The sequence below is a fragment of the Scleropages formosus genome, chromosome 16 (assembly GCF_900964775.1).
Source record: "Scleropages formosus chromosome 16, fSclFor1.1, whole genome shotgun sequence".
Taxonomy (NCBI): Eukaryota; Metazoa; Chordata; class Actinopteri; order Osteoglossiformes; family Osteoglossidae; genus Scleropages; species Scleropages formosus.
In genome coordinates this window covers 11,484,689-11,505,946 of record NC_041821.1, presented here as the reverse complement: position 1 = coordinate 11,505,946, position 21,258 = coordinate 11,484,689, and the positions used below count along the sequence as shown (strand labels likewise).

At 38.6% G+C, this 21,258-nt stretch overlaps 1 protein-coding gene across 22 annotated transcripts in view; it reads left to right on the top strand.

Moving 5' to 3' along the window:
• Positions 1 to 19,417, top strand: part of ptprdb (protein tyrosine phosphatase receptor type Db) — a 281,632-nt gene extending 262,215 nt beyond the window's left edge. For all 22 annotated transcript variants that reach the window (XM_029259211.1, XM_018737900.2, XM_029259225.1 and 19 more), the window contains 11 exons: positions 451 to 574; positions 4,177 to 4,352; positions 6,754 to 6,873; positions 7,138 to 7,292; positions 12,089 to 12,374; positions 13,913 to 14,091; positions 14,777 to 14,903; positions 15,829 to 15,954; positions 17,558 to 17,712; positions 18,235 to 18,370; positions 18,759 to 19,417. In XM_029259211.1, the coding sequence (XP_029115044.1) occupies positions 451 to 574; positions 4,177 to 4,352; positions 6,754 to 6,873; positions 7,138 to 7,292; positions 12,089 to 12,374; positions 13,913 to 14,091; positions 14,777 to 14,903; positions 15,829 to 15,954; positions 17,558 to 17,712; positions 18,235 to 18,370; positions 18,759 to 18,827 (1,653 nt within the window). In that variant the 3' untranslated portion in view covers positions 18,828 to 19,417. The remainder of the gene's footprint in view (positions 1 to 450; positions 575 to 4,176; positions 4,353 to 6,753; positions 6,874 to 7,137; positions 7,293 to 12,088; positions 12,375 to 13,912; positions 14,092 to 14,776; positions 14,904 to 15,828; positions 15,955 to 17,557; positions 17,713 to 18,234; positions 18,371 to 18,758) is intronic.
• Positions 19,418 to 21,258: the final 1,841 nt, after the last annotated feature.

Below are 21,258 nucleotides of genomic sequence, written 5' to 3'. Positions count from 1 at the left end.
AAGAACAAGTGTATATTTCAGTATAATCCAGTCGCAGAAAATGTCTTTCATCTGAGTTTGCTTTGAATCATTATCAGCCATAAAATTTGTACACACGAAAATCTTAACAATTTTCTGCTGGAGAAGTTTATGTGATGATTTCTGATCATGACCATTGAGCCCACTCTTGAGAGGATAAATTTGACTGCATGGACTTCAGTGAAATGTGTCCCTTATCAATTTCTCTGTATATTCTTCACTACAGAGCAATTCATCAAGTCTTCTTTATCATCAGTAAAATCTTTATTATGTGTCCATATAGGTTTTGTATTGTTGTGTAAAAATAGTCTGAATTGCAACTGTTTCTTTCATTTAATAACACATTGAAGAAGCCATTTTCTGATGGGGTCCTAACTATGTGCTACATTTTTAAATCACGAAACTCCTACAGACCCTTTGCCATTTTTACAGTCCATAGATCCTGGGCAGCAGTTTACATGGGAACATTCAAACCTGGAGGTGAACAAGCCGAAGAACAGATACGCCAACGTGATCGCATACGACCACTCCCGTGTCCTCTTGTCCACCATTGAAGGTACTTTTTTGTTAATTTTTTGTTAACATTTTTGCTTCTAATTGTTTTCTGTTTTTATGCATGTGGCAAAACTGTACAGCTGTCTTACAAATTTAGACAGCAGTTTATCCATATATAGTGAGGCATAATTTTAACTAGACGTGTGTTCCATTTTCTTCAAGGCATCGTCTAGATAGAAAACATCTGCTATCCTGTAAGGTTCATAGTACACTGGGTAGCTCTACTTGTGCAGAATTATCATTCACGTTATTTATTTATTTTTAATTTATTTTTTATTTTGCTGCCATTGCTGATCAGTGTCAACGGTCATCAGCCATCCCTTTTGCAGGAGTCCTGAACGTCTTTATTTCACCCAGCTCCATTTCAGCAGCCTCTCTCTGCTCCCCCTGTGCCCAATCATAGAGACCATGTGACTGCAGCAACAGCTGGGGTCAGCTTTATTTCTCTCCTTCGCTGCTTTGGAGCGAAATCAAATCAGGCCCCTTCTCAGCGGCCATCTCCTGGAGGCAAAGCAGAATAAGTTCTCGCCGTCTGTCAATGTAATTCGTACCCTTCGTCACAGGTGTATGCCAGTTGCCCTTCTCTGAACCCTCTCCAGGACATCTGTGTGCTTTCCCTAACTCCTCATTGCTAGAATTTATTTGTTTTCCTGAGGTGGGTGCAAGGCGGGTGTTTTGCGCGATGCTGTGAGCAATACGTCTTGAGAGACCTTGACCAAGGGATCAGAGGCAGGCGATTGAGTGCGGCATTTATTTTTCTGTTGTGATAAACAGATATGAGTCCCATTACTCTTTTCTCTCCAAATAATTGGAAATTGGTCAGGGATTCACACTCCAGTGTCAAGGAGCACTGATGTCGTTTTTTCCAAATATTATCATTAATGTGCGGTTTGTGAGAGACACAAGTAACAGATGTGGTCGATTTATTATGAAGAAGTTGATTTGCATATCATTATGTGAAAAGTTGATTGTGTGTGTAAGTACGTGTGCTGTATTCTGACTGTTTTGTAGCTTTTTTCTATTATTAAAATCCTCTAACCTATTCTTTATTATGCAAACTCTTTCATTTGGTTTATTTTTTAACTGATTAATTATTGGTCTATCCAAGCTGAACAAAGTAAAAGCACAGTTTGCTTCTGTGTAAAATGTGCTGTTTTGACTTAATGAAAATGTGAGCTTAGTTTCACTAAAGTTCCTTATTTACATAGCTCTGTGGTTCTATTGACTGAGCCATGTGAACAATCTAGGTTTTCAATATAATGAAACATAAAAGCATAAATCCTCCACAGCCATACAGCTCTGTGAAATGGAAAAAAAAAAAAAAAAAAAGCAGAAAAATAGTTTCCTAGCAATAAGGGGGGAAAAAGACAAATTAAATTTTCCCCCATTTCCTTCCCAGAAAAGGAACATTAAGAACAGCTTAAGATTGATTGATTCCATTAATTCAGCATAAACAGAACTCTCCTTTCATGATGCGTCCTGAAAGCTACCCAGCGCTGGTCCTTGGCGGCAACATTTAACAGTGCCATTTACAATTTGGCCAGTATTTTGTTAATTTTCAGCAATTCTGAGAAAGCCTTTTTTAAACCACACAGTGAAAGTAGCATGCTGAATATATTTGTGGCCGTGCAGTTAAAATGGTAGACTTTTGAGATTATATGAAAATGTCTGTCTTTCCTCTTTATCAGAGGGTGAGAGACACATTTGTTTACATATCGGTAAAAACAGTACGCTTGTGTCCTAGCGCCTTGATGTGGAAACATCCCTAACGTGAAACCATTGTTTTAAGTGAACTGAAGAGTGGAAAAAGATGGATGGATATAGAGAGAAAAGAGAGCTGCTGAGAGAGATCAGCTGGCCTTTTCGTACACATCCTGAATGATAGAGCCAGCAGCCCGTGCAGTGTACCATGTTTAGATCTGACATCCTTCTCCTTTCATTAAAGCGAAATGTTTTCTTCCCATTTTAACCGGGAGCAACAGCTTAATTGTTTCTTTATCCCTGCCTGCTGTGGAAATCCCTTCGGTAGCCGTCTGGTCGGAAAGCAGAGGGAGAATGAAAGGAAACTCGCTGCGCTCTTTCCACTGAATAATTTACCTGCGAGAGGGAAGGGAAAAGGGCCGCGATGTGCGGAGGCAGGTGGTGGGAGGTGAACTGCTGCAGATGGGACTTATCTTCACAGACCATGTGTGAGCGTGGCTCACAGCTGCCCGTCCGGCACCGCTGACGAGCTGTCAGCTCCGCTTCGGCCAGCCTTGGAAAGAGCCGCCGCTTTTATTCGGAGCACGCAGAGACAGGAGGCGGGCTGGGTGGGCGTGGGGGTTCGCGAGGTGGGTGTGTGGGAGGGGAGGCTTTTCATAAAAAAGAAGGAAAACGCTGAAAACACACAGCTCCCGGACGAAACCAAGTGGAGCGTTTCTGTCCTGGGTGGTCACCGTTTTTTCTGACCCATTTCCAAGTCAGGGTGGTGCTCATTAGCTGGTTTGCATCTTTCTGCTGCTTTGCGTGATAAAGATTGTGTGATGCAGTGTGAGCAGTGTGTCGTGAAGTCACTTGAAGGGTGCCATAGCAAACCACTGATGGCAGGGAGCGTATTGGTCATAGCTGCTGCTACGAGAAGTAACTCAGGTTGCACGTGTGAATTGTGCCTCCTGCTGTAGTACCTTTGATCAAGGTACCTACCCTGAACTACTCCTGTAAAAATCACTCAGCTGAATAAATGGGCAAATAACTGTAGGTAACAACATCCTAAGTCATTTTGGAAAGGAGCATCAACTACATGAATGAAGCTGCTGTTAACATCCTTATTATTAACCTTTATTTAAGTGACACCTTTGTCAAAGATAGCGTTAGATTTTTACACTAAGCTACTTAATGACAATTTACCTATTTATACAGCTTAGTGATTGTTCGTGTTGATTGATGCCTATGATTGATTACAGATACTGATTATTTTTACTGGGTTAAATGAAGGAATACTATGCTCCTGGATTCTACCGTAAAACCAAGGATTCAAACCCAGGTACTTTCATAGCAACATGAAGGCTCTAACGACTGTTAACGCTGCCATCAGGCATTTAACATGAATCACTCCTATGCAATATCTAGCTGTATGAATAGGAAAATTCCTAATAAATAAGGAAATCTCAAAGTCACTTTGGATAAAAATAACGCCAATAATGGAAATAATCAAAATACAGGCATATTATTTTGGATTTTTTTTTTTTTTTTTTTACAGTAAATAATATGACATGGACTAGGATTTAAAGGTGCTATTTATTGAACAATAGCTCAGTGTTGGCTGTTGGATTATTGAAATGGTATTTATTGAGCTGTGGCTCCACAGTCTCAACCTGTCTCTTGCAGTTTAGTGACTCCAGCAGCTGTAGTATTAAGTCAGACAACCAGGAATTAAACTTCTGAACACGAAAGGTTTGTGCTGTGGAGTGTGAGCACATCCTGGCTGCTCACTGGCAATATCGATCGCTCATTGAGCCGGGTCTTTTTTCCTCGGTGTTACTTCACTTATTTGTCCATCACTACCTCGAGGTCAGTCTCTCCGTGGCGCTAACTCTTGAACTGTGTTTTTTTTTTTTTTTGCAGGTATCCCTGGGAGCGATTACATCAACGCCAACTACATTGATGGCTACCGGAAGCAGAATGCATATATCGCCACCCAGGGGCCTCTGCCAGAGACCTTTGGGGACTTCTGGAGGATGGTTTGGGAGCAGCATAGTGCAAACATAGTAATGATGACCAAGCTGGAGGAAAGGTCAAGGGTAAGAAGAAACTCTGTTTCAACATAATTTTGATGTTGAAAGATCAAAGAGAAATTAGGAAGCCTTATAATATTTCCAGGGTGGCGCAGTGGGTTGGACTACAGTCCTGCTCTCCAGTGGGTTTGGGGTTCAAGTCCCGCTTGGGGTGCCTTGCGACGGACTGGCGTCCCGTCCTGGGTGTGTCCCCTCCCCCTCCAGCCTTATGCCCTGTGTTACCGGGTAGGCTCCGGTTCCCCGTGACCCCGTATGGGACAAGCGGTTCTGAAAGTGAAAGTATAATATTTCCCCACAAAAATGCATACAGTTATTTTTAAAAAGTCCCAAATATATGTGACATGTCTTATATGTGTCACGTGTATGTTTTGGGCCCTTTAAATGTTTGCATCTATTTCAGATTTCTTTTTCATCTCTGTGGGATCAACAGAAAATTCATTTTTTGCAGTCAGACCCTAATTCACCCATTTATGAATATAAATCTGAAGACCATTTTCATGTCTAATAACGTGGAACAAAAATGAAAACTTTTGAAATTCCTCCAATAAAAATGAAACTGCTCTGCATATTCGAAAATAATGTAAAGGACACTAAATGTAAAAAAATACATATTCACACTAATTGTAAAGTATAGTGTTAATTTAATTAAAATGTAATCACAGATTTTCTCATTACAAAAGTTTCTATGCTTCCATGAAGAAAATTTGTTCTTTAACATACTGTTCTTGTCTTTTTTTTCCATTATTTATTCTTTTTTTAATTACATTTTTCCTTCAGATGCCCTCTTATTTCTTCTCTAAGGCAAGATTTTGCTTGCTCAGTACCACTGCTGAGTTCACTTAATAATTTGTCACTGGTTTATGCAAAAGCATGGTCTATTAATTTACCCAGCAAGTTGAAAGTTCAACAGTTCTGAATCACATGATGTTCACTTCATTTTTGGCACATATCACGTTCTTTGAGGCTGAAATAGGATGAAGAGTAATGACATGAAAATATGCACATATTTTCCTGGTCCAGCACAGCTGTCTGAATGTTTATTTTAGATGCAGATGAACATGACTAAATATGTTAAGTGCATGACTTTCACGGTTTCCACATTTTTGTTGGTATTCTCCACTGTGAATATCTATGATATGTGGATTTAAAGAGAAGTCTTAACAACTGAAGGTTGTCATAAGTTTTCAAATCTTCCATCCTTAACTCTGGAGATGTGCCAAAGCTTCTCTTCAATATGTGTTGACTACATATATTTTAAGTTATTGAAAATTTCTTCTAAAATTTTGTGGTAAAATTTTGTATTAAACAAAAATCGAGCATGCTACAGTTTACAGCCACTGAAACTTGGAATGCTGTGTCTTGATACTTTAGAAAACTTTATATGAAAATACTGTGTATATGTATGTGTGTGTATTTTTGTGTGTGTGTATGTATATATATATAGAAATGTATATATTTATACACACACATTACTTTTTACTGCTGTAAAGTTACAGATATAAGTTTAAATTCAGTTCGGTTCAATTCAATTTATTTTATGGAGCACTCTTCCCACACGGTGACACAGAGTGCTGAACAAAGGATCAAATAAGTCCTATACTACATCCCTGTGAATAAACTCAATGGAAGATAAATTTTTTATGTTAGTTTTGTGAGTCGATCACATTATTTCCACAAAAGTTGATTATAAGCCAGCAAAGTTTCAAGTTCATTTGCAATCTATTTTATAGATAAATTTTTCACAGCACAGTGCAACATTTATCATAAATGCATGTTGTACATGTCCAGCCTTTTAAAATTTTTCTTCTTGAAATATTAAAATGCAGCTTTGCAGCTGTCATACAAAACTCACTTGCTGTAAGAACACACCAGTATGCTTGTCTTATTTTGGATGTGCCTTTGATTTACAATGTTCCTGTTCACTCTGTTGGTCAAGAAGGTTCCTAATAAAATTTTGTTATTGCATCGCTGTGGTTTTAATACAAGGATACACAGTTTTTAGTTTTTATACATTTATTTTGGCTCTCGTGACACACATGGCTTTGCAGAAGTGTTGTTTAAAGAGTGTCATTTGGCAGTGAAACAATAATGCTGTAATGAAGCAACTTTTTATTGGTTGTTCACTGGGCAATGAAACTGTATAATCATAGTAAACTAGTGTCTTAAATGCGATTGGAAATCTGAGGCTAAAACTGTAATTAGGAGTCTGCTAGCCCAGTAAATAAAGCTGTCTGGATGAATGGAATGTCGTTAGCCTTTTCCTCCCACGTAAAATTGGAGACCTCTAAGTGGTCGTTTTTTGGCAGGCTGCTGTTTTATGTTTTTTTTTTAGCCCAGAATTTTCTGTGACCTTTGCATACGTTAAGGCAGACAAATGTGTATGTGATACAATCTTACTATTTTTCAGGTGAAATGTGACCAGTACTGGCCTACAAGAGGCACAGAGACATACGGCTTGATCCAAGTGACATTACTTGATACAGTGGAGCTGGCCACGTACTGTGTTCGCACATTTGCACTTTACAAGGTAAATACAGGCGTTCTGAGTACTCGTGATTCAATGGATACAAGGAAATTTCTTGCATAATTTTTCATCTTTGCTTCTTTCATTTATTGTTCTGCGCGCAGAGTGTTTTCAATTTTCAAGAACATTATCTTTCATAATATTTTTCCATTGTTTTTGGATACGTGGACACTTTTTTAATTTTTTTATCGCTACATCCAGCTGAGATAAACCTCAGCCTTCTACATATGTGCTCATACCTTTCCCATGATGTCCGACCCAAACCAGAACGGCTCCAGTGAAAAGCGCGAGGTGAGGCATTTCCAGTTCACCGCCTGGCCTGACCATGGAGTTCCCGAGCACCCTACTCCTTTCCTGGCCTTCCTGCGACGGGTCAAGGCCTGCAACCCTCCTGACGCAGGGCCCATGGTGGTGCACTGCAGGTAAGGAATCGAGAAGCAGGCCCATTTGCTGCAATAATGCCAAAAGAAAAAACATTCCTTCATCAGTCATATGTGTCTTTGTGTGGTACCTGCCTCTAAGCAAAACAACTTGTAAAGTGAGAAGGGACACATCCACTGAGGTATTATTACATTTTATATATATATATATATATATATAATTGTAAAATACTACATAGGGGAACTGCTGGAAGTTATTGGTTTATGACCGTTGGGTAGCATCTGGGTAAATAAAGTCTGTTTCTTTGGCAAGCTGACTGTCTCCCACACTTCTTCAATCTCCTCAATACTGCCACAAATCAAGTGTATATAAACGGCCTCATTTCCTCAGGGGAAAATCAAAAAAGAAAAAAAAGACTAGATTTGGATCCCAAGGCAACCATTTCATAAACAAATAAAGGGACCAACTTCAAAACCCTAAAAGTTGTGAATGGGGAAGATTCCCAGCGGTCTGGCACACAGAGAAGCCAGACCTTATCTACACACTTAGCAAAAGAAAAAAATTGAGAAACATATTAGGAAGTTTAGAGTAACGGGCAATTATTTTAGCATTAAAATCTTATCCTGGAGCAGTCACAATGCAAACATACATACCCTTCTCCAACTGCAATTCTGCACATTTAATAAAATGGGATTCTTTCAGCTCATAAAAAAGAAATTGATTTAGCTGCACTCTCTTAAAGCCATTAGTTTGAAGTGATTATTTTTTCCTCCACTCTGCTCTTCTGAAAGTTAACTTTTTGGGTGACATATAAATGAAGACAACTTTTCTTGCTGTTGTATTGGACTTGGTTGTATCATACTTCACATTGATCGTTTACAACTATAATTAGGTAAACCAAGCGGGCAGAAACAAAAGTCTTCCTGAACCAGGGGATATTATTCTTTTGTGATGTTGGCTTGGTTTTTCTATCGAGACTTACTGTCCACATCGTGACAAGGAAGCGAGTGATGAGACGGGATGAGGGTGGGGTAACACAGGACCACAGAAAAGACTACTTATGACATGAACTTGATAATGAGGCTTTTCTCCATGCCACTGCTTTTTGTAGAATCTCACCACCAACTTCTGTTATCAGAATAGGCTTTTGACGCTATACATAAAACCTACTAACACATGTTCATTCGTACATGCATATATTCATTTAGCTGACACTTTTCTCCAACGCAACTTACAGTGTTAAGGTTACAATTATTTACCCATTTATACAGCTAGGTAATTTTTACTGGAGCAATTTTAGGGTAAGTACCTTGCTTAAGGATACTACAGCCAGAGGTGGGGATCACACCTACAACCTTTGGATCCAAAAGCAGCAGCTGTAACCCCTACACTACCAGCTGCCCCTGAACTACTGCCCCTAATGTTGTTATACAATACTCCATATGCTTGTATGTATGACAGCTTACAGTATAAAATGAGTGCTGCAGTTATAACTTTTGATTAAAGACAAATGCATATAACAGCATTCAACTAAGTAATATTCGCATTAACGATATTTAACTAAAAGCATGCACATTTGTGCTTTTTTTTTCAGTTTATAAACAGTTTTTACACTGATCCATTGCTCATATTTTAGGTCTTTTTTTGGTCCACAAATCTGTGAATATTTATATTTATCTGTCAGTCTGTTTATAACTAAATAAAGATAGATCATTAAATCCAGAATAGCCCCAGGATACCTCCTGTTGGTGCAGCATGTGTAGGCGAAAAAAGAACATTCTGTGAATTTTTCATATCTGTAGTAACCACAACACACCCTGAGTGTAAGGACTGTTTCACAGATGGCCCAAAAGGTGCAGCCATATTTCTTTAATTTGTCCCAATTTGGGCTTTCATGTGGGCCTTAAAATGAAAAAAACCTTAACAAACAGGAGGATGAAGACTTATCCAAAGCTTGTTTTCAGCTCCCTCCATCCCAGAGGGTGAGCACTGCAAGTTCAGCTCACTTCGGTTACTCTAACATTGTTAAAATCTTGCCCCTGAAGAGCTGTAAACAAAGTTTTATGACTCTCTGCTTTTCCCAACCTACAGTGTCAGCACAATGGTTCCCTGTTGGGAGCGATGCAGCCCGAAATAAATTCAATTCAGAATCCTCCTGTCGGAGACACAATAATGTATTGCACAGTGTGACAGAGTCGCTGCTGTGACAAGAGTACGATGGCGGTATGGCATCAAGTCACTGGGTGACACATGTCAATGGACTGGTCACTAGATCGGTAATCAGAACATTTACAAGTTACCTAAACTATAGCTGATGTGTTTTCTGAAGCTGGCACTAAAACAGATTAAAAGTATTTTTCTCACTGCCTTGTTATAAATTCTGAGGCACTACTTAGATTTTCTGATCATAATAAATTGGAAAACATTGTTATTCATATCCCGTCCTGGATGTGTCCCCTCCCCCTCCGGCCTTACGCCCTGAGTTGCCGGGTTAGGCTCCGCTTCCCTGCGACCCCCTATGGGACAAGCGGTTCAGAAAATGTGTGTGTGTGTGTTATTCATATTATTTTCACTGCTTTGCCTCCAAACATACACAAAAACACTGAAGCACATGCCCCTCACTGAGCTAATGCTCCTTGCCTTGGAGTTATTCTTACCAACCTTTAACAACATGTTAATAAGTGAAATAGGAGAAGTTGGGAAAACAATTGTGTTGTATTTTTGTTACCTGATATAGTGAGCATACGACCCAACATGAGGACAAACTCTTTTTTTGTGTGTGTGAAAAGGCATAGGGAAACAAAACACTTCCAGCCAAAGTGGGTCTGTTACAGGCCATTAAGTAACCTCTGACCAAGCAACTGTCTGTCAGCTGCCCAGCGGAATGACTTTGCAAAAAAGGAATCAAGCCATCTGTAGGGCTGAGCTCCTTCTCGAAATCCCATGGTGCTACATTGCACGGGGAGGGGTGATAGTGATCTGTTTCTCCACTGGAGGTCCGAAGTCAGAGAAACGGTAGAACTGAGGACTGGAAGAGCCCCTGGGATAGCTTACTAAATGTGGATGGTGGAACCTTTGCCACAAGCTGGAAGCATCTTATCCCTGCAGTCATGTATGTGGTTTCAGAGAGTTACTGTATGCATCTTCTTTTTCCTTAAAATATGCAATTTTTCATGCATACCATTTCCCTCCTGGAAAGTCTTTTATACTCTTTTTTATATGATTTATGTGTAGAAATTATGGATGAAATATATGGGTGAGAATTAATTTTATCTGCCACTCGTGCAGGAGTAAATATTATTTTTAAAAGCAAATCTTATTGTTTGGCAGTTAATCTTTATGCTTGTCATTAAGAGATCTGTTAATGAAAAAGTAAAACGATGTAAGGATGTTGAAATAAATAATGTAGTGTTTGTGTTTAGTATCTGTGAGGAGTGCTGAAGATTAAAAAGGAAAAGGAAAAAGATTTGGTTTAACAATGCCAGCAAACTTTGTTTGACAATGAGATCCGAGAGCCGCGTTTGGCCTCTCCTCCTGTCAGCCGCTTTATCTCTCGTAATTCTGCTTCTGTTACTTATCAAAGACAGCATTGCTGCTGTCTGTCAAGCTGCACAATGCAGAGCCATATGGTGCTTTCACATGTTTTTATGTTGAGAAGTCATCACAGCGTTCGCTTGTGATGTAATACACACAATATGAGAGCAATGTACCTATCTACAGAATCTTTTTATTAATAATACAGTACTCTGCTGGTAGAAATATGGTATTGTTTATGGGCTGGAAACATCTATGTCTCAAAGACAGTGGTTGTGCTATTCTGCTACTTTATTTATTTGTTTATTTTTTCTGGAAGTGAGATAAAATTTATTGAGACATTTTATTGAGTCAATAACCTACAGCCTGTGAAACATGGGCTATTTCACAGCGTTTCAGGCAATTTGGAGTCACTGAAGTAGCTTGGCGTATCAAGAAACATTTGCAGATTATTAATAGGGAATGTAATTTGTTAAGTACAGCCACATGAAAATATACACTAAGGAACTGCTCTAGTCAGCATTTTTGTGTTACTTCTGCAATCTCCCATAATGTCCTTGGCCAGTCATGGCACTACATTTGAACAAGTCTCTAGTTTGATTACAGATTTCTAACTTTAAGAGGCTGTCAGAATTAATTGAATTTCCCTCATTTAATGTTCCCAAACACTGTTCAAAGGGGTTAGGCGCTTTTTTTTCATTTTTTTTATTTTTTGATGTGTGTGTATAGGATTTGAAAATAGTTTATAAAAGAGAACTTTATGAATCTGCTTAAAACCCCATCAAATCAGGACAGTGTTTACCAGTACTTAATAGTGAAGAAAAATTGTAAAAAATTCTGTCTACCAACAAATACCTAACAAGGACTGCAACGATAAAGAAATTCATTAAAATTTTACCCTATAGATAAATGTGTTTCAGTAACTCACAAAGAGCTTGTCCTCATACAGTATTTTTGCAAGTTGCTTTGGGTAGCTATAGTGTAGTTATTTGATTTTCAGGATTTATTGAACAAAGCTGTTGTTCACCTAGCTGTATAAATGGCTAATTAATAGTAGGTAGCTTAACGTAGAATGGCTAACATTGTAAGCTGTCTTGGACAAAGGAATCAGCTGAATGAATAAATGTAAAAATAATGGTTGAAGTTACTTCCACTGTACCAATTGCAAGGTTAAGATTTGTTTATTTGCACCCCATTGTATTTATGGGATTTCCATGCCGATCTTCAAAATTGTGCCTTGCCGTCACTTTCCTCATTACAATTAACGTGCCTCTATGCCCGGATGCATGTGCTTACTCCACAGTGCCGGTGTGGGCCGGACAGGCTGCTTTATTGTCATCGATGCCATGCTGGAGAGGATCAAGCACGAAAAGACAGTGGATATCTATGGCCACGTGACGCTCATGCGGGCGCAACGCAACTACATGGTGCAGACAGAGGACCAATATGTCTTTATCCATGATGCGCTTCTCGAAGCCGTTACCTGCGGCAACACTGAGGTACCTGCCAGGAACCTGTACGCCTACATCCAGAAGCTGACCCAGATTGAGCCTGGCGAGAATGTCACAGGAATGGAGCTTGAATTCAAGGTAAGCCACAGTTCTGACATAAAGGGAAAAAATGGAGCCCAGTAATTTAATTGGAAAATTGTTAAAGATATGTCCTGGTATGCCACCAAAGGAGTGAAATACGAACAATTCAGCATCATACTACAGAATGTTATGCACACAAATTTTCACATTATCTTTAAGCAACAAATGCCTGTGGTACATTTTATTTAATGGTATATTTTCCTTAATATAAAAAGGTTTACCATTTGAAACAGCACTTTAAATTGGTTACTGATGTATAAGAGCAACTTGTTAGGTTTTATCTGTCTGCTGTGCTCTCCACAGTTAGGGAAGGTTTTGAGTGCTCTGGCAACTCAACAGGAAGGAGGAGTCTTTCATTTGGTGTGGAATTCTGTGAAAACCCCTGCAATCTACCAGTCTGCAGCTCTTTATTTATTTATTTGCTTAGTTCGGGCCAAGGGGCAGTTAAATGGTGTTTCATTTTGACCCACCTAGTATTTCTTGGGCCGTATCCCATCGATTTCTCAAGCATGGTACCACATACAGGAGCGGAATGAGACAGAGTGAGGCCCGCAGGTTTATTCTTGCCCACATTTCTTTGTAATTTGGTTACACTGAACTCCCCTCTTTGCCCCCAAAAAAAAACCCCTCCGGTTTTTCAGGGTTGCTCAATGCATAGGTGACTCTACGAGACAGGGGGTTCCAGAAGGGGATAGTGGCAGCATGTCAGTGAGTGTCAGAAAGCACTGCCTTCTGAATAACTCCAGCATTTATATGTAAATGGCCAGTCTGCCAGTGTCAGTTTTCTCCCTGTCTTGCCCTGGCATGAGTAAGATGCTGCATACACAGTCAAGATGAATGGATTGTATTACTTTCTCCCTTTTCCAGTAGTGGTAGGTCACAGTTTTTTACACCCTATTGCTGGTGTACTTTCTTCACTGACATTGCAGAAAGAACGCAAATGTTTTTCTCCTGCATGCCGAAAACACCTCTACACAGTGTTGTTCTTTCATATGATTAGTTACAGCATGATACGCTTATCTTTTATAATGCTGGATTCTGCTATTTCTTGGTGTGATGAATCCTGGTTCTTAGTAGCGGGCATGAGATGAATGGAGACTTCCTTTAGAACTTCTGTATTCCGTTACCTCCTAGAAGCGTGAATCAATTGCTCTGACATGCCCAAGTCACGCACACTGCAGCCCTTCTCACACAAATGCTTACCTGCAATACACACGTTTTGCTAAGTAACTCCAGGCATTCTATATTGCTAGGAAACTACGTGGATTTTATATTGCTGAAAGTGTTAAGCTTATATAAAAGATGAGTACATTAATCAACACAGTTTAGAGAAAAGTTTTAAAAAAGCCTACTCACAGTCTCCTGCAGTACTTTGCTGATAAATATCAAGTTAATAACCTTTGTTGTAGATACTGCCAGAGCTTTTTACTTTAACTCACAACCTTCAGTTTACAAGCCCCTGGCCTTAACCAGTATGTCTCTTGCCATCTTAACCACTATGCTATCCTTATCTACGTGTTTCCGTGCTTCCGCAGCATTTAGCCAACACTAAGGCCCACACCTCCCGATTCATCAGTGCCAATCTACCTTGCAACAAGTTCAAAAACCGCCTTGTAAATATAATGCCATATGAGTCCACAAGAGTCTGCCTCCAACCGATTCGAGGGGTTGAAGGGTCTGATTACATCAATGCCAGTTTTATTGATGGTTATAGGTAAGTGCTTGTCAAGTTAATATTGCTAAACAATGGATTGAATTGATGAATGAGTCCGTTTTCTGTGGCCTTTTGTTAATGTATTGCAATATGCTAATTTGGGCAGCCAAAGTTGGCTGAAGCTGTACTATCAACATTATTCAAGTCAACTTTGTTTATTATGTCCTTCAAATTTGCTTGTGTACTGCAAAACTGCATTCCGTTGCTACTGTCAAAGAAAATGATGACATGGCCAGTGTTTTACTAAATAAACGTAGCCCAGCCATCTGTTGAATAGCCTTGTTGTGCAGGGAGAGCCACTCAGGGAGACTCAGTTTCTTTGGCTTCATATGTCATTGCTAAGAGTGAATAATTACAGTTAAAATGTACAGTTCTTTATTTATTTATTCATCTGTTGATTTATATATTATTTCGTGGAATAAACAACAAATTTTGTTACGTTGCAGTATGTTACACGATGCTGGCGGGTAATGGAGTATTTGTAATGAAGGAGTCATTTTCATAAGTACTTTAATTTTCTTTTGCCCATTGAGTCAGTAGCTCGATGAGAAGTTCATCAGTGTTTCTAATGTGCTTTCTTGGGCAGCCTCTTTACAATAAGGATTGATTTAAGTTGTGTCAGCAGGATTCCCCGCAACAGTTGGCTAACGTCTAGGATTTTGGCGCCGGGTTGGTCTTGTTGCAGGCAACAGAAAGCCTACATTGCGACCCAGGGGCCTCTAGCAGAGACCACAGAGGACTTCTGGAGGATGCTTTGGGAACACAACTCCACCATCGTGGTGATGCTCACCAAGCTTCGAGAGATGGGAAGGGTGAGGACTTTAAGTTAAAACATCTGGAAATCAGTTCATTCAGCTACATAAGTCATGAAACCACAAATACCATATACATATAGGTATTTTTAAAAGTTTAAATGGTTCTATTTATTGATGTTTTGCACTGACATTAATGGATATGGTATAACTCTGACTATTTGGGAGTTTATTATTGGTTGAAAATACAGAAATCTGAGAAGCTTTGTGGAATATCACTAAAAGAACAGAGACTGTGGTTTTGGAAAATTACAGCCAGCATTGGCATATGTAATTCGATTCCCATGCATCACATATCAAAAATGTAAAGTTCTCAGTGTTACACCACACTCCAAACTTTTCTACAAAATTCAAAATCAAGTATGTGGAAGAAAAATTTTCTTGCAAAAAACCTTACTGTACTAAATTTAATACCTGGTACACACCAGCTACACATTTTTATTGTGATATATGATGTGTTGAGACTGTGCAGTGACCACATCCTTACATTACACTGAAGGTTATAAAAATGCTCTGTACAGTCTGTTATTTCTTTATATTTCCCCAGGCAGCTACTGACTACAACATGTCATGTTTTTCTTAGCTAACTAGGGCTTTCGGGATTGTTAGGGGGAAACCATATGAACAGTCAAATTTCCTTAATTAGGTCTGAAGCAAGCAACCAGCAGACACACAGTAAATTCCGGTCTTGGTGCAGTCAGTTGCTGCGCAATTATTTCAACATATATCAGCAGGCTTTATTTTTTGTGTTGGGAAAAATTGTAAAAAAAACAATTAAAAAAAAACGGCAGGGCCTGTTCCATTGCAATATTCAACTAAACTAAAACTTACTTTATTATATCTAGAAATGTGGCTGATTGAAAGACATTCAACTATAAAAGATAATATCTGTCTTATGTGCAATAATTTATTTTGGTTTTTAAAGGAGAAGTGCCACCAGTACTGGCCAGCTGAGAGGTCCGCCCGGTACCAGTATTTTGTGGTGGACCCTATGGCTGAGTACAACATGCCCCAGTACATCCTGAGGGAGTTCAAAGTGACAGACGCCAGGGTAAGATGTGTGGTGCTCAATAACACACACTCATGATCCTAATGTCATTTCCTGCAACCTTTTATGAACTAAATGTGTAAATTATTTTATTGACTGCATTGATTGATTAGACTGTGTTAAGTAAGGCCACCTATATTTGAGTATGTGCATCCACTGTTCTCATTTAAATGTAGGGCACATTTTGAATTAAATTTTAAAATTAGATATGGTGATTAAAAACATTCCAGCGTGAAACAGTAGAACAGGGGCATACAACAGAATTACAGATCTAGTTTAGACACAAGTAAATGTACTGTATTTATTAATGTAGGCATGGAAACTTGTGTCATTATTAAAGAGAACTTGACAGTGACCGTTAATCTGCCTTAAAATGAGAAAATGAGGCTGTTTTAATAAGTGATTAAGTTCTTCACAAGAATGAATCTACTCCAAAGCCGGTATTCTCAGCTGCTGTATGCCAGGCAATTTTTTTGACAGGTTGCATTAGGCAGCGGGGGGCATCCAATGCAGCTAGCGCCGGGAACTGATAAATAGTGCAGGATGTACTTTTGTGGAGCCCATTACAAAGTACCTCCATGGGATTGCCTTTCTTATCAAGGGTACACAATTTCGCTTTAGTAGTGAGTGCTTCTAAAGCTGTCTTTTCAGGTGCTTTGCAAACACTCAGCATCAAAGCTATGTTCGCATGTATCAAAATATAATTCTTCATGATAGACAAATAGCTCTTATAATAAACAGCTGTTTTGATACCCTACTTTGATTGGATGGATTTGTTCAGTTTACTCAAAGATATCAGCACAATATGATGGGACTTGGAATACTTGTATAAGCCATCTGGGGGTTTGCAGAGGTAATAATGTCATAACTGTAGACACAAGATTTAGGGAAACGCTGCACTCACAGTACTTGGATCTCCATCCTGGAAATGACAAATAAAACTACAAACCAAAAATAGGCTAAATGATCAAAACAATTAGCATGTACCAAAGTGGACTAAACATGTCGTCTCAAATATGGTCTTAAAACAAGTATGAAACGATTTTTTTGGTTTACTCAAGTTGGTTCTGTTGGTTCTTTGATATTTGCTTAAGCTGTTTTCTTTACTCCTCATTCTCACTGTGGGGAAGGTAAATAGATGAACGAAGCTATAATGTACTGATCTAATGAGCAGTTAATCATTAGATTAGTCAATCATAGTTATAGACAAAATTATTTCAAGAGTGGCATGCATTAGAATATACTTAGCGTGCTTTGGCTTTCAACCACACAGCCCTGAAATAAACATACCGTACTTCCCATCTGGGCTTAGGGTCCACTGGAGGGCTCACACCTGTTGCTGAGCGGGGTTGCTGAGCCCCCTATTCGGGACACCAGTGAAAGGGGATGGGGTGGTGGTTTGGGGAGGCATGGAGGCTTTTGGGGGTTTTTGTATTTATTTTAGAAAAGCGTGCACAGGTGAGGTTTGATCTCCTTTGCAACTTTAGGTTTTTCTTTTTTTGTGTCACCTCTGAACATGTTTTGTATTTCTCCCCATTGAAACTTGAATAAATTGTTGTAATATAGTGGCTGAGGAAGTTGTTTTGTGTGTGAAATGGTGTTGCAGGACGGACAGTCCCGGACAGTAAGGCAGTTTCAGTTCACAGACTGGCCAGAGCAGGGCGTGCCCAAATCCGGAGAGGGCTTTATCGACTTCATCGGCCAAGTGCACAAAACGAAAGAGCAGTTTGGCCAGGACGGCCCTATCACAGTGCACTGTAGGTAAGAAAACATTTAGACCCTTCCATTATTGAGGGGGACAACTCGGAGATCCACAGGAGCAGATCTCATGGGTGTCCTGTCACGACTCAGCCATTTGTCCGTGTGACTGGTCCTGGAGGCACACGAGTCACAATCACTCGGTTAAATTAGAGGAATTCAAACCATTTTGCATCCCGAGTCAATATCACTTAACCCTAAATCCTTCATAGGTGTTGAGTGGGAAACTCTCAAAGGGCCATTTTAAACACACTCTCTGTTTTTGATTTCAGGCCAAGTTCCTTTCAAATCAAAGTCCTCTTTATGCGTTTCCTCTTTTGATTATGATTGTGTGTCAGGTGTTAAAGTGTCTTCAAATATTTTCAAATCTTCACAGTCTTCCAATCACCCAAGGGTCATCTAAAACCAGTCATTTTAATTGCATTCCTGAAATGCTCCCTTAATTTTTGCTAGTTAGCCAATAATATATAGAGGGGCAATAATGTTGGACTATGATTTTATGAGAGTTCTTCTGCTCTTTTGCAGTGCGGGTGTGGGAAGGACAGGTGTTTTCATTACGCTCAGCATTGTTCTGGAGCGGATGAGGTACGAGGGAGTGGTGGACATCTTCCAGACAGTGAAAATGTTGAGGACGCAGAGGCCGGCCATGGTTCAAACAGAGGTGGGGGCTCACAAATTTCGAGGCCTCAGCAGCAGTGCTTTCACCTTACACAACTTTAGCGATTACTGCCTTCACACACCATACACAGTGTTATTATTATTGATTTCATTATTATGTTGCTACGCTAACACTTTCTTTCCAAAGCAGTGTACAATTTTACTGTTTTACAAAGCTCAGTATTTTACCGACTCTATTCAGCCGGGGGCTATTCTGGTGTCTGAACTGATGAATTTAGGTTCCCACAGGACAATCAGAATATGCTCAGTTATATCGTTGTTGCCAAATTCTAGACTTTACTAGGTACTGGGGATCCTAAATTTCATTCCAAAAAATGTATTGCAAAACTTATTATTTCTCTTGTTTTTTTTTTTTTCTTTTTCCTCCTTAGGATCAGTATCAGTTTTGCTACCGAGCTGGACTGGAATACCTTGGAAGTTTTGATCACTATGCAACATAATGTTCCCATCCATAGTGAGACGACAGCAGGCCAATTGAGATACAGAGAGCCTCTTCTGAGCCATACTGTAACTACTTGCTTGAGAAGTACTCCTTGATGCCAAGATAAGCATTTGATGTGAAACACGAACAAAAAAAATCATTCTAGGTGGACCAAGAATTGACTCATTTGATAAGTTACCCTGACATTCAACAGAAGTGTTGTTATTGTCACGGTAACAATCCTTTCATTTTTCTTGTTATTATTAGCTTTTTTTTTTTTTTTTTCGCTTCAAGGAGTCATCTTGGAATAAAATGGAGAAACTATAATGATGACATTAACAAGGACAGCATCAACAGCACACACTTGGTGAGGAGCGCCAAAAGGCCGACATAGCAACCTGAAATTGAGTGCACACTGTATAACCAGTCTGAAAGTTCCACAGTGCAGTACACACAGATATTTGGTCTTATAAGGACACTGTATGTGATAAATTGTGAAAAAGAAGGCACCACACATCACTCCCAATATACGGAGAAGTTGGGGATATGTTTAAAAAAATGAATAAAAATTTCTGATTTTGTTTTAAAGTATTTTATTACACAGCTGACCAGTGCTTTGTTTATGTTCCTTTTTTATCAGATTATTATCATTATAAATAAAACATTTACTTACAAAACATAAGCTTTTTTGGTTCAGACTTGTACATTTTTTAAGCTCTACAACTGTTCTTATAAATGTTATCATGCTTTTCCTTTTTTTCTTGCTTTCATGTTTACTTATTGCACATTTTGTGCAGTGTCCTTTGTACACTACCAAATTATAACTTTATTACAGGTTTATTATTTACTTTTTAATTTATTATTATTATTATTATTATTATTATTATTATTATTATTTGCAAATGCAAATGCCCATAACAACCATGCGATTAATTTGGGCTTTGTGGAATCAACAGGGATGAGCAAAGTATGAAGTTGCTGCTACAGATTATCTTAGTTCTTCCATGTTAAGATTATATATACAGTTTGCCAAATCAGCCTCTGACCCCACATATACTAAAGTACATAAAAATATAAATATATATAAAAAATATATGTCAAAAGAGAGAAATAAAATTATTTATATTTTCGGATAGCTTCCACTATGAGATTTCTATACTTTGGGGAAGATTGTTTTTTTTTTTTTTTCTTTTTCTTTTTCTTTTTTTCCACTGGAATGCACATCAATAGGACAAAATGTATTCTGATACAGTGTATCTTTTCTTGTGCAATAAATAGCTGTATTATATATAGGATTAATGTAGTTATTTTGTTACTCATTTTACACTCATTTCCTAAACCGTAAATAGAAAGGTTGTCATTCGTCAAAGTAAACGGTTGTGTTCACTAATTCTTGCCTCATTGAGCGGTTTGAGTGCAGAGGACCACATTTGCCTTGCCAAAAAGCCAGTCTAGATGCCATCCTTCTATGTAATATGTCAAGATATAATTAAAAACACTGAGGTTTAGTCGTATTTAACAGTATAAACAAATTTTTTGATTTTACATTTAGAGTGCCTTATATTGAATGCCTGTTTTTATAAAGTTCATTTAAACATTTATGTATTATATGTATTATTTCATTTTTTCGAGAAGTATTTTTTTTACTATGTTGTTTTAAATTATATATGCAAGTAAGTCCATTGTGATGCTCCTACTCAAACATTCACCTTTTGTCAGCTGAGTGAAAATTTACACTCTGACATTATTCGTTAAAACCATAACGGAAACAACTGCAAAGCATTGAACAGCATCCATTAAAAAATCTTCAGCAGAGAACAGTGCGTATTCTTTGGGTTTTAACATTTAAATCGACTTATGTTGGTTTTTAACACTTTGAAAATGTATTCCTAGTTATGTAATCCAATAACAGCATTTTATTTGTTTGCATGCTACAGCATTACAAGTCAGGTCAGCACAGGCACTGTAACATAGCATCAGATGGAAGCATTCACTGAGACGTGGCGAACAAACGAGTGTTGCTAGGAAACTAAATTTTCTGGAGGTCAAAACTAACAGAAAAAGCAGCAAAATGTTTCATTTAATGTATGTTTTAGAGTAATGTAAATCTAACAGTAAATGTATGCTTTAAATATTTTTTCAGTAACATCCTGTGTTGTGCTGGAAAGTTGACCCACCGGAGCAAGTTAGCATTGGAAGCCTGACAATCAGAATCACTGAAACACGATCCATGATGTCTGCTGTCATTGCAGTTAACGTAGAGTCAAGCTTTCATTTGTAACATGGACTCATTGTCTTGGCGCTGTTTTTAAACACTTTTTAGGGGCTTTGTGGATGTGCATTCCAGTTTCTTTCTTTTCCTGATCATTTTCCTCCGTCAAACCATTTTCTGAATGACACTTAGGTGCCCAGAGTGCATATTTTGTTTTGTTTATTATTTTTCAGTTTTT